The sequence below is a fragment of the Amblyomma americanum genome, chromosome 1 (genome assembly GCF_052857255.1).
Source record: "Amblyomma americanum isolate KBUSLIRL-KWMA chromosome 1, ASM5285725v1, whole genome shotgun sequence".
Taxonomy (NCBI): domain Eukaryota; kingdom Metazoa; phylum Arthropoda; class Arachnida; order Ixodida; family Ixodidae; genus Amblyomma; species Amblyomma americanum.
The window spans coordinates 212,920,186-212,934,033 of NC_135497.1; the positions used below are offsets into that span (position 1 = coordinate 212,920,186).

At 46.9% G+C, this 13,848-nt stretch overlaps 2 protein-coding genes across 2 annotated transcripts in view; one reads left to right on the top strand and one right to left on the bottom strand.

Annotated features, from left to right (window-relative positions):
- Positions 1-13,848, bottom strand: part of LOC144114590 (tachykinin-like peptides receptor 99D) — a 444,243-nt gene that overhangs the window by 105,367 nt on the left and 325,028 nt on the right. The window lies entirely within an intron of this gene.
- Positions 8,684-11,194, top strand: LOC144094988 (uncharacterized). The gene is made up of 2 exons (XM_077628835.1): positions 8,684-8,922; positions 10,433-11,194. Exons 1-2 carry the CDS (start codon positions 8,911-8,913, stop codon positions 10,811-10,813), a joined length of 393 nt encoding a protein of 130 aa, XP_077484961.1. The 5' UTR covers positions 8,684-8,910; the 3' UTR covers positions 10,814-11,194.

The window sequence follows — 13,848 nt, forward strand, 5'->3', positions numbered from 1 at the left end:
GTGCTGTCTGTTACTTGTGATGTCGTCATTTGTGAACAAACTTTACACCGAGGTTTGTTGCAATGTGAACAGTCGCTGAGTACGGGAGTGGTAATTTGAGAAGAAGTTAGAAGGTCACGTAAATTCTAAAACACGTCGGTATACCGCTCGCGGTGGTTCTCAGAAGATATCCTTCAGCCACTCACTTTGCATTAATATATTCTGATGTCATTTCAGAATAGTGTTAAGTTGGACACCGATCCCGAATAAGTTAGGACGAGGTCAGTAGGTTGTTGCAGCGTAGGCTCTATAGTTTTGTTAATAGACACTATTAGTTGGCTGTACGGAACGGGCTTACGTACGCAGGAGCGTTGCGGGTCGCGAGTGCGCATGCGCAGAATGTTCAGTACCGCTGGGCCGTTTGCGTACGTACGCACGTATCGTGTCATAGCGTGTGCGCGCTGCTGGCACGTTACGGGATGCGTTGACAAGATGGCGGCGTCCAGCTCGTCCGCTTCGGAATACATGTCGCCGCTACGCTATTCGACAGGATAGCGCGCTCAAACAGCAGCAGTTCGCTTTATTTCGCACACTCTCGCCCACACGTAGAGGTATAAACGAAAACTAGCCCTGTTTTTCAGATAATTTGGCGATTTTCAAGCTGTTAGGCCTAACTAAACGCACTGTGTTGTCCTCGTTGCAACGATACCTGGAGAAGCACTTCTCTGGCTTTTAGTCAATTCTTACATTTTCTTCTGCTTGCATAGTTTTTGCTCTTGGAACAAAAAAAGATTCGCAATGCGGCGAGATTCGTTACCACTGATTACGGATGAAAATTTCTGCAACACAGAGTTGATGTGCTTTGACGTCCTGTAACTAGATGGCGCTACTGCTTAAACGTGCGATTTAGGGACGCTACGGCACGGCCAACTAAAAGTGTCATGTTTGCACTATTCACAGCGTACCCAACGCAGTAAGAGATGCGTACGCGAGGTTACTGCGTGCGCCCAACTAAATGTGTCTAATAAGGGCACTACGGTCAAGTGAGACTGCGCGTTTTACGGCGTCGTCAGTCATCTTTTCCGCATATTTTTTTTTTGGCAGGATGTTCCCGCAGTTTTGCGCAGTTCTGGTAGAAATATCTGATCGTTCGGAACATATTCTTTTAAAGCGGACTGCTTGACTGTAAGGAATGCTTGTTTTGCAGTGTTTCATGTGGCTACTGAGGTACTGATGGCAGTCAGTAGGCTTTCTGTAGAAGCTAGTAATCAGTTTTTCATTACTATTTAACAGTGCCACATGAAGAAAATTAATAGTTGAAGCCCAGTAAGAGTGCTAAAATGAGATTGATGGATGGAAACGGTTAAGTTCTGCAATGAACGTCAACCCACATATAAAGTATACCTAACAATTCTGAACAAAACAATATTGAACGGGAAAGATTTTATGAACGCAATTTTTTTTTTCATATTTTATAAGATTTCACTTTAACAATCAATATATCCGCAAATCTACCGTGGGCAGGCTTGCATTTTTTTTTTGCTATTAGCATTTTTGCTGTCGTCAAAAGCGTTCCCAATTGGTTTTTATGGCAGTCTTATCTGCAAGATGCGAGCGATGGATGCGCTACAAGAGAAACATTGTGCTACATATCACAAGAATAGACCAGTATGTTCAATATTTCCATATCAGTACCTTAAAGTTTTCCAATATTCCAAATGTTTGTCCAAGAATGTTGGACATAGTCATCAGTAAATCTGCTGTAGAAGAATTGTTTTAAGCCATTGCTACCTAAGAACGCGGTTTGAATAGAACACAAAAGAACATTAGCATAATTAGGCCCTATTTTTGTGCCCATAGATTTTGTTAAATTCAAATATGAGTCGCAGCAGTGTGCCTAAAATGGAGCTATCAACTGTTCTGTCGAGGAAGTGCTCTTCACATGCTTTCATTACGGACACGATGCCATTCACTCGCGGTATAGGTATTTGTGTAAAGCAGTGAATCGGACGGTATGCTAAGGTCACTTAATATCAGTGAGGAAGTGACTGGTATCCTTTACAAACAAGGAAACTTGGCAAGAATATTATTAATGAGCTAGTCGACATAACTTGAGAGCATAACCGTAACTGTGCCAACAGCAGATAAGATGGGTCTGGGTTGTTCTGTTTATGTATCTTGCGCAATAAGTAAAATCTACCGGCGACTGGACTAAACGGGACTAGCGAGCGGCACGTTTTTTCATTAATTTTGCCAGCTTTCATTAGGCCACCTGGAGTGTTGATTATTTCTAATTTGTACTCCATTATTGCATCATAGTCGAGACGTCTGACGAAATTTTGGCGTCAAGCTGCCTGAGAGACACGTTTAAAATAACTATAGCACCATCTTTGTCCGCCGGTTTAATAACAATAGGTGAGGACGTCGCTAGTTTTGTAATTGCTTTGGATTCTTCATTTAATATGTTACACCGCAACAGCACCGGTACTTTGTAGGCTTCCAAAATGTCATGTTGTGCCTCCTTAATATTCATATCGAGACATTTATTGCACTGGGCTGGACGAGTTCCGTTTTTGAGTGAAAGCAATCCACTTTCTATACCCCTCTCACACGGGCACTTTCGATCCTCATTGAGTCAATGCTCATCGAACTCAATGCAGATCGACGGTTGTCACACGGCCACTTTCAAGCGCAATCGAGCTCAATCCTGCTTGTCTCAATGCCGATTCCTCAAGAGTGCTTGAGGTTCCAAGCACAATCGAGAACACTCTCGCACTCATGAAGCTATAAAAATAAACACCAGTTAACAAAACAAAACCACAATTGTTGTTGTTGTAATTGATTAAAATGTAAGATATAACATTTTCAGGTACTATGCCTGCTTATATGCAAACATATTTGAAAATAAGTTCTACACCACGCCCCAAGCTTCGCAGTCAGTGCAAATAAAGATGGCGTCCTCCTGCTCGTCGGCGCGCAAACTGTGGAGCGAGCGCGAGACAGCCGCTCTCATCGACTGCTGGCAGGACCGCCTCAATGATTTCCAGCGGCAGAAGAGAAACGCCGCAGTCTATGCAGAAATCGCGGCGGCGTTGCGGACCCTCGGGTTCCATCGCACAGCAGAAACTTGACGCAGATACGCAGATGCACCGATTTGGTTACGGATTTGGCTGCCGCTGCCCCCGACTGCAAAGTGTTGCCGGACATCACCATGTTATGGCTGTCGGCGGAACATTTGGCGCCACCTAACACACATGAGGGAAACTTCTCAATGAGCATTGATGCCCATATAGCACCGGATGTTTCGAGCATGCTCGAAAATCTCGATGTAGATCGAGTTCAATGAGGATCGAAAGTGCCCGTGTGACAGGGGTATATGTCACACACACTTCCCCATTCGTGGTGGAGTAGCGATGTGGCGAGGCGAGGGAAGCACCGCACCACGGGAAGGGCAGATTTTGTCGTGTGGTACTTGCGCCACGGAGTGTCGAGATTTGATTGACGTAGCGTTGCTCTCCCTACTGGCGCGCGGTTTTCACATGGCGCGAGAAATAGGCCAAATTAATTCAGCCACAGCGGTGACGATAATCGCGTTTTCGACATTTTGAAAAATGATATGGCGATTACGAACGGCCGGCTACAAATTTCTAATTGCAAGCGGGCGCCTATCTGCAATAGATAAAATGTTAGCTATTAGTATTTGGTTCATCACTGTATTATGCCCAAAACACTATTTTAAAAATTAGTTGCAGGCTTTCTGAAGCTATATATATATATATATATATATATATATATATATATATATATATATATATATATATATATATGTGTGTGTGTGTGTGTGTGTGTGTGTGTGTGTGTGTGTGTGTGTGTGTGTGTGTGTGTGTGTGCGCGTGCGCGAGCGTGCGCACGCGCACGTTTACAAAAGCAGCCAAACCTTACTAGCATGTTTTTCTTGATGGTGAATTATATATTAGATATAACGCACTAACGATTTTTGAGACATCGCAGGGCCCCGATTAAAAGAGAAACATTTGTGGGCGCCCTATTTCTGACTCAACTGATAGGAAAAAGATCTCTTTATTGAGTATGTAGCCCCTCAACGAAACCGCACAAGGGCATTTCACTAAGCAAATTTCGACCATACAGGCACGTAGCAGTTTTTTTTTTCATTAAAGCAATGATTGAATCAAAATCACGGATATTTTCTACTCCTATGTTCAATTATAGCGAACTCATTTAGCAAACCAGGAGCGATATTTTACAACAATTTTTTCCCGGATCCATTACTCCGCCCCTTTGTCATCGTTAAGCCTCGCTTTGACACCAGATCTCACGCAATTCCGTTGTTTCATCGGCTGAAAACCGCTACTTCCGGTTTCATCCGCAGCTCGCCCCACGCGTTTTAAAACAGTGATTTTGGGTCACACACACACACACACACACACGCGCGCGCGCACGCACACACACACACACACACACACACACACACACACACACACACACACACACACACACACACACACACACACACACACACACACACACACACACACACACACACACACACACACACACACACACACACACACACACACACACACACACACACACACACACACACACACACACACACACACACACACACACACACACACACAGGGGGAATGGAATTCACTTGCACGTAGTTACTTTTGACCAACTAATCATTCGAAGGAAGAAAGCAAAAAAGCAAAAGGAAGTGGATCCTAGCTGCCGTCTTCCGTGTTAAAAGGCATAGTTTATCCACGACGCCTTAGCGTCGATGTTTCGACTTGCGTTTAATAGTGTTGTGTGTTAATAGCCTTATTATGGTGAATATAATAGTTTTTCTTATCCATTCTCAAGAGCCGCCCCTATTTTATAGTTTGGTATTCAGAATGACATGGCCCAATCAAGAAAAAGACAGCAAATATATGGTGCATTACCTACAGATCACTAGCAGCACATAGCTAGTTTATTATTACAAAATTCAGAGAGAGGGATGGAGAGAGGAGCTGTAGTCCAGGTGAATGGATACAGTGAGGTGACAGCGAAAATGAGAGAGACAAGGAAAAGGCAGTACCGGCCTCATGCGCTGAACCAAGAACCAATTTCTACTGCACATGTGTTCCAGATCATCCTGCAATGCCGGGTGTTAGTTAAACGCTTGTACCGTATTCCTTGCCCCTTTGTGTTTCATGTGCTTTAGCTTGCATTATTCGAGTCCTATATGCTGCGTAACCATATTCATGTGATAGCAAATACTACTAGTATCAAAAATTAAATTAGAAATAGTGTTTACTTTATTTGCTTTGTACAATGATTTGAAATTGCTGATGCGGACAGTGTATGAAACTTGAGACTTGACACCACAGTTCCCTTTCCGATTGTTTGTTATATACAAGACGTTGTAGCTCATTACAAAATACAGTACGTTAATGCAATTAACGTGTCGGCTAGCACGCCTTTCAAGGGTTATTTTTGGCGCTTTTTACGAGCATTTTTACGGCAGTAACCGATAACAACATCTGAAATTTTTGTCGCCAGTACGCATTCTCTGCTTTCGTGTTAGAAAACGGGCCTCAAGAGATATCGGCGCTGTGGCCCAACAAGTTTTGACCATATCGTGCCAAAATACATGCACTTTCGAGACGCTTTCATGCAAAGCAGCCCGTCAAGTGCTCGTAACTTATCGAAATAGCTAAAATTTGTTATGCCTAAAAACCCTAAAAATCCTAAAAATTGACATTGATAGTGTTCACGATGTGTTACACGCCTCTCGATAATTAAGGAGACTAACAGTATTAGTCAAAGAGTTAACTACTTAATATTAGTTAACCAGCCTACTAATTAGCCCGTCCTAGCATTATTCTGATGCGCTACACCAGTGACAATGCTATACCGACAAACGCAATATTCTAACTCAAAAAGCCAATTTTTAAATATTTCAGAACGTCTTTCGTGAAACACCCGTTATACGTGACAGGCCTCGGATATGAGCCTTTCATTCATCTGCTGGTATTCCGCGATAACGCTGTTCGTTTTCAATGTCACCTAACAGCGACTCTCGATGAAGGAAGCAGGCGAGCAGCTTTGGAGTGACCGACTTCCCACACGGTTTGCGCGCCCATGCAGGCGATCATTAAAAGGGTTTGACAGGCGAAGTCTTGTTAAGGACATTGCAACGAGACTAACAAAAAAAGTAATCATCACCGTGCTTCTATTTGCCCGCCCTTCGTGCAATCTTGTTCATCCTCCCTTTTGTGCAGACCACCGTAGTTTGTTTCGAACCGAGAAAGGCCATCTGACGCCCTCAATGCTCACAGCCTCCTCCAGAATGCGCGATATCTTGCGCTCCGAGGGGATGCGGGCACGGTTCGACTTTTGACTAGAGCGGCTGCTCAAAATTCTCGCGCAGTTCTTCCTTCAACGAGTAACGGTTCCGCTGTGTTCAGCGTCGAAAAGATCTTGCTTCGGCGCCGGAAAGATCTGTCTCAAATAGTGACCTTTAGACTGAAGCAATCAAGATTGGTTGCTAGCAATCACTGGCGTATTTCACTTCCATCATTTGCCGGTATTTTAAGCGCCGTTTCCCCAATTTTCTTCTCGAATCATGGACCCACCTGCCCGACTTAGCATTCAACGTCAATTCAATTGAACCCGGGAATTACTGTGACGTTCCGATTTGTCCCTAATACTAATACATGACGTCATTGGAGAAACCAATCCGATAATTAACCGTAGCAACTAGCGTTTATCTCGGCAAAAAACAAAACAAAAGAATTTGTTATTCCCAAAAACGAGGACCATCGAAAACAGAGTCAAATGCGCGTGGCCAACCAATGGAACAACTTGCATTTCAATTATTCATGTGCCCTATGGTTTTCGTCAACAAAGCTATTTCCGCTGTTTGAGTAAACAATTAATTACGTCACATAAATTTTAATTTTTTTATTCCTTATGCAGAGGTTTGCTATCCGCAAATCTGTGTGTCATATTGTGTGTTGTGCCGGTTTTATATGGCATTCGCGGTATGTCGATATTCTGGATGGTACTTTAACATATATTGCTAATATTTACTGCAGTTCACGCTGATGAACTCTTTTCCTCAATAACTTGGCATCTCCACAGAAATACGGCCGCCGCGGCCGGGATCGAAGCCGCGACCTTGGGATCAGCTGTTGAACGGCTAAGCCGCTGAGCCACCATGGCGGGTCTCTTATGGTTCCCATGTCCACCGCTCCGAAAGCGAACTTTTACGACCTGCCCAAACTTCAAAAAAAAATTGTGGCCTTCTTAACATTTTTAAAAGGAAAAATGGAATAGCATTTGAAAGTCGGCCCAAGCCCAAATGTTCCAAAGGATCTCACAAATTTTTTGTAGGTAGGGCCACCCCAGAAAACGAATTGAGGTGGACTAGTTGGAGGTTATTGGGTTGATTAAGATGGATTAGTGGGTGGATTAAGGTGGAAGAGTGGGTCGGGTTAGTATAATCCAATATGATAATCCAGGGGAAGGTAATCGAACATTCTTGTTTTCACATTTTCTATTTGGGTGGTTCTAATGACGTCACGGCACTGTCGACCAGTTACGAAATTCCGTTGCGGAGAAATCAGGTGGTTTATGCAAGAAGGCAACCTCAATTCTATCGCATTAAAAAGCTGTAGAGATCTTGGCCTGACGCTGAAGGCCATTCTTTCATTCTGTAATTCAAGCGCCCGTCGCGGTGGCTCAGTGGTTCTGGCGCTGGAATGCTGATCCGAAAGACGCGGGTTCGATCCCGGCCGCTGCGGTAGAACTTTGGTGGAGGCGAAATGCTAGAGGCCCGTGTACTGTGCGATGTCAGTGCACGTTAAAGAACCCCAGGCGGTGGACATTTCCGGAGCCCTTCACTACGGCCTCCCTCATACACCGAGTTGCTTTGGGATGTTAGACCCCATAAAGCAAACCCTAATTCAAGCCGCACATGTTCATGTCGCGAATCGGTAGAGTGTTCATTCAGAAGGCACTGGTCACCAACATGAATATGTTAGTCATCAGAGTCATCACCTTCACAATCACTTGTAGCCATGCATGCAACACGGCAGTAGCTGATGTTACACTCGAGAAATGTATTGAATCACTTTGACGGGAGAAAAATGATGGGTACCGACCAGATGGGCTCGTGTAAATATCGCGCCGTGTGAAATGCCGACGAAAATGCGAGCCGCTTGCAACACACACACAAAAAAAAAAAACAATAATCGGAAGACCGAAAAAGAACAACAGCAATGCTGAGCAAACTGCGACTGCAGTGCGAACATGGTCGTATAGAATGTTAACTGCCGATCTGGCGCCGTACAGTGTATTCGGCGGGCATCCTCCGTCGCTCCAATAACGGCCCCAAGCCATGCGGTGCGGCGGCCGGCCCAGCCGCAGCCCGGCCAGCATGTGCGACCTACGGCGGTGTCCGTAGCCCGGGAAGCGGCCGTGCCACAAAGTGGCAGCTTAACCAGACCGCCCAGCCGGCAGTCAAATGAAAAGCGCAAAAATAGCGAGGCGGCAGCAGAAGCATTGTTTGGCCGGCGCGCCTCGGACCGATATACCTCCCCCCTCCCCTCCGACGGCGCACTTGTCCGGCGCCACAGCGGGGAGAGGCGCGGCTGTCGAAAACCAGTTGGCTATCGGGTGCGTCCAGAGCGAGGGCGACTGCTCGTTTGATTATCGCCTCTCCGCGGCGCGCGCCATATCTCGAGAAGCGAGAGGAAGTGACAGGAATTAGAGCAGAATTCAGCGCGCCGAGGAGGACTATACGCACGCGCTCATTATTAAGTGCATCCAACCTTCCGGCATGCCGGCCGTATATAAGGCGCGCCGCCACAACCACCGGCCACAGTTCAGTTCCTGACTGCACAGCCGAGAGCACCAACCATGAGGACCATGGTAAGCGCCCGCTCGCCGCACCGGCCAGCGTCGCGGACCCGGCGCCGAGCCGAGCGCCCCATGCGGAGCTCGGCTCGATGCCGGCGCCCTGAGATCGCACGCCACTTCACTTTCTCTCTATATCCACTGCTCGCCCAGTGCTTAGGTGAGGAAACCAGAAACAGTGTTCTCCGCTTTCAGCCGCAAAATCACGCTGGCATCCCGAAGGGACTGCCCGGATAAGTGGGAGACAGAAATAAGATTAGGTACACAGGAGGTACGGAGGGAAAAGAATGAATGTAAGTACAAGCACAAGGGTACAAATGATCCAAAATAAGCAACATGCCACTGCAGAGCGCGATTGTTACTTTTTCTCGCAAATCTAAATAGTGCAACAGTTGCGCTAGAAATTTCCCAACTGATTAGATTCGAAGGCATAAATAATGGTTCTTAACCTTGTACATTCCGCAAAAAGTAAAATCCGGCCAGCTAGTTAGCTGTGACGTAATGTTCAGTAACAACGCACTGACGATGGCGCTGAGGCTGCCTTGCGCGTGTGCGCAGCAAGCGGTACGATCGGTCCCCAGGAGCCGTGCTTGAATTGTAATGACTTTTCTGAGATCGGAATTTTCGCGTCTATAGCATTGGTCAGCCCGGCTGCCGACAGCGAATCAAGCGAATTAGCATTGGTAACTAGCTGTCAATCGCCACTTGCGGTAGCTGCCATTACAAGTGGGCACCATGCCCACTCATGAAGGCCCTTTCAAATAATGCGTAACATCCGAGGCTCGTTTCGTTCCCGAAAATCCGTATTTGTTAGCGTGACTAAATTAAGATGCATTCATTCACCTTGATGCGTTCAAACATGTGGCCTGGTTATCAAAAGCTTGACAGCCAGGCCATTTCCTAATTTTTTTTTTGACTAACTCAACCAGTTTTGTGAAGGCGCAAGTGACAAAGTAGTTTCAAACGCAGAATTTTACGGCCGCAACAGATGCTAGGCTTGAAAATTCCAGCTGAAAGCTGTGCCATAATAAGCACCTGTGGTTACGCTTAGTAATGGCCTTACATAATAACTTATGCCGTCCTGTAGTTTAGACAAACTAATGGCTATGTGACTACTGCGCGCAGAGCGCTCACGACAGAAGTTGTGTGCCTAACACAGCACCATAGGGGGATTGTGTTCTGTAGGCCATTACGAAAGCTGCTACAGCTGAAATAGAAATGCTGCATTGCTTTTCACCATTTCTTTTTGTAAGCAAACTGGCTTCGAAGCAGCTTTCCGAATCACGCTGACAGTCTGTAAGACTACGTGGGAGAAGTGTTTGAATACTTTGGGGAGAAAAGTTTACGGAGCCCGGAAGGCACCAAAATATTTGGTGCAGCGATCACACTTGGCTAAGTTGATACTGGGACCTAATACTGAGTCTTCAGAAGGAAATCTAAAATGTCGCTAGAAAGCAGAGACGAGATATTTTCACTAGCAAGGATGACGCAGCAGTGTGACAAGCGATTGTTCTTTTCGCCCCAGATTTTCGCCCTGTTCGTGAGTGCCCTCGTTGGCGTCTCATTGGCCGGTCTCGTTGGATACGGTGGTGGCTACGGTGGTGGCTACGGCGGCGGCTTCGGAGGAGGATACGGTGGTGGCCTCGCTTACGGTGGCGGACTTGGACACGGCGTCGGCTACGGCAAGTCCCTTCCTGGACCATCCTTCCTCATTAAGAGTCTGCACCACGTCAGTAAGGTCAGCCACGGTGGACCCATCCTCGCCAACTACGACCTTGGAGTCGCCTACGGCGGCGGCTACGGTGGAGGATACGGAGGTGGCTACGGATTCGGTGGCGGTTACGGCGGCTTCGGAGGCTACGGCGGTTACGGACATGGTGGCCTTGGCTATGGCCTCAAGGGCTAAACGAGCCTCGAGGTTCAAAGCCAGAACGCGAACGCAGAGCGCTCAAAAGCAGTCTGAGTAGCAGATACTTTCTTCACAGTCACAAGAAGATAAGCACGGCACTGATTGGAGACACATGCCTCTGCAGTAAGAACTTCGCAAAACCACAAGAACTTCACGTCAGGGAAGAAAACTATGCTCACATTGAAGGCGTAAAAGCAACCAACACGAATGAGACTTCTCCACCGGACTTAGACGGGCAGAAGGTAGCTTGCCAGAGGCTGTAAACACGACCCCATTTTCCGGAAGAACCATCCTCACCCCGAAGCCTGCGAACGGTGTTTGCTCTTGCGATGTATATTTTGTACAAATGAGATCACACCGCTAATAAAACAAATGTACAGATAACAACCACTCTGTTCTTCTCCCGTTCTCCTCATAGTTCATAGCCGCGGACTAAACGATCTTGAGAGGCCTTATATAGAAAAGGACACAGCGTTTCTCTTGGTACCGCTTAGCGTACCGAATAAAGATATTGTAGAGCGGAAAGCCTACGAGTTACAGGGCATGAGCTGCTAATGTAAATAAGTGGAGCCTTTGTGTTAATTATCATGTACTGAAGTAAATTACCGCTTCGACAACGTCTTTTATGGTTTAGTAGTTCGTTGAATAGAAATAGCGAGAAGGATATAGAAAAAAAGAGAGTGAGCAGCGTCGTGGCCTTTAATTATTAGCAGTGATGTGCACTTGTATGCAGCCTCTTACCACTAACGAAATATCACATTAGCACATTTATACGAGTACATCATTGCGCTTTTTTTTCTCCCTGAACGAACCATTTCACATCACACACAGCTGACAATGGTGTAGTATTGTTAGGGGAATCCCGCAAGGTGGAGTAGATTTGTAATAAGGGAGTAATTGCCCATTAGCGTTAACCCAAGTGAATTCATACGACAACAAAGGAAAGCTCTACAGCTTTCAACAAAAAGTTGATCAATTCGGTCCCGTCCTACCATCTACTTGCTGGCTGTCCTTGTTAGTTCAGTTGATAGAGCGACTGCCTCCAATAGGCGGCAGTCCCGGGTACGGTCCTTGGACCAGGACGAATTTTTCTTCAACTCCGAAGTTTCTGTGGAAGTAGTCTATAGCTTTTCTTTGTAGCCGTATGGCTGAGCTTGGGTGGGCGCTAATGAGTAATTACCTCTATTACAGCTGAGATTGTACTGAACACGGACACAAAAGCTAAATCAGGTGCACAGGGTTTTTCCGGGTGAACGCTGACATAAGCTTGTATCCGCACAGCTGGCCTCCATTCCCAACAGGCTTGCTTTGAATGAAATCGAGAACGCACTTCTTGAGACAGCCGTGCCGTAAAGAGATTTCAGATAACCATTCCAAGCATGACACAGTGCAAAGACTTCGTCGACCATGCCTACTCAAATGCGCACTAAGTGTCCATTTCACACTTCCGTAAGGCGAGCCCAATAGCACAGGGTAAAGCCCTTATAACGTGCGTTCAAAGCTTCGGGCGGGCGAATGGAAGGCAGTGTCGGCGCAGCGTCGGTTTCTGGATGCGCACATGACGGGTGGGACATGCGCAGAAAAATTCGTTGCGTTGAAGGGCTTTATGGGGGGCTACAGCGGAAGAATACAGAATGAACGCTGTCTGGACAGCTGCATGGAGAGCTCTGTGGATCGTAGTAAGCCCCACGATCGCCAAGCGGACAAATATCATTCCTACGCGGTGAGTTACGTGTGTGGCATGTGAAGATTTTTTTCAGCACTGCCGCATTTTAATCCCGGTACTATTTATAGGGCTAACAATCGCGACTCTACCCTGCAGGCACGTAATTCCTGCTTGCTTGCAGAGCAGCACGCAGAAGTTGCGCACCTGCCCTTGACGCAATTGATCGGACGTTTTCGATACCCGTAGAATTAAGGAAACACACCTAGTGCGCTCAAAACACGCGAGCAGAGGGAACGAGGCACGGCCAGGGCGATGAGAGCCGCGTCCGCGAAGGCGAGTCCGTGCAGCCCGCGACCGGGAAGCGCTGCTCGCACAGTACCGGTCGCGGCGAACGCAGGTTCCAAGGGCTTCCGTGCGCGAACAGGGAGCAACAAGAAGAAAGGCCCCTGCGCTGATCTCACCTCCTTTCGCGCCTCCGTAGTGAGGGTGAAGCGCAACCCGCAGAGCGGACGTGGAAGGTCAATGGCAGTGACGCGATTATCAGAGCGCTCGGTCTGCGACGCGAACGAGGAGTGAGCCTGTGCCGTTCCTGGGTGCAAAGCGGAGACGCCCCCAGGAAGACTCCGGCTCGGGGACGCTTGCAAGTGCATGTGACTGCTGCTGTTGGGGCCTTATTTTGAACGGTGGACACACGGACGCACTGAAACGTTTACTGCCAGAAGGGAAGTGCAGTGATCCAGATCAATAATAATAACAATAACAATAATAATACAGAAACTGAGATGAGGAGGTAAGAATGCAGGGCAGCACGAATATGAATTATGTGTATAAAGACTGCGCAAAAACATAAATTGTCTCATGAGTTCTCTTGAGCATTGCCGAAGAGGCGTGGATTTTTTTGTTACGAGCATGACTTTTACAGCGCGTGAAGCGGGATGACCGTGCATATATTTCCTGCATTTGCAATTGGATTATCACTCCCTGTTAGGCGCAGTCAAATAGTTTTTTCGAGCGGGTCATTAATTATGCTAATACAATGATGAGCAGAGTTTTACGTTCGGCCTACGTTGTTCAAGATGCCAAGCGCTCGGCTGGAGCGCGCAACGCTAATTCTCTTAAATTCGCGCGTAAAGAGAACAGTGAAGAGAAAACAATGGGGACCCACAATCTTAGCAGCAGTGTAGCAAAACAAGACTTCACGCCGCTAGACGAGCCTAATCGTTACCGACGTTAATTCCGAAACCGTGTAGAGCGCGCAGGAAAAAAAAAAATTACACGCCACTTTGGCGTCCGGCACTATCTGAAGTCACGGGGAAGGCGCGCCAATTTAGACCGTCGGTGCGCTTTTAATGGGCTCCGACGTAGG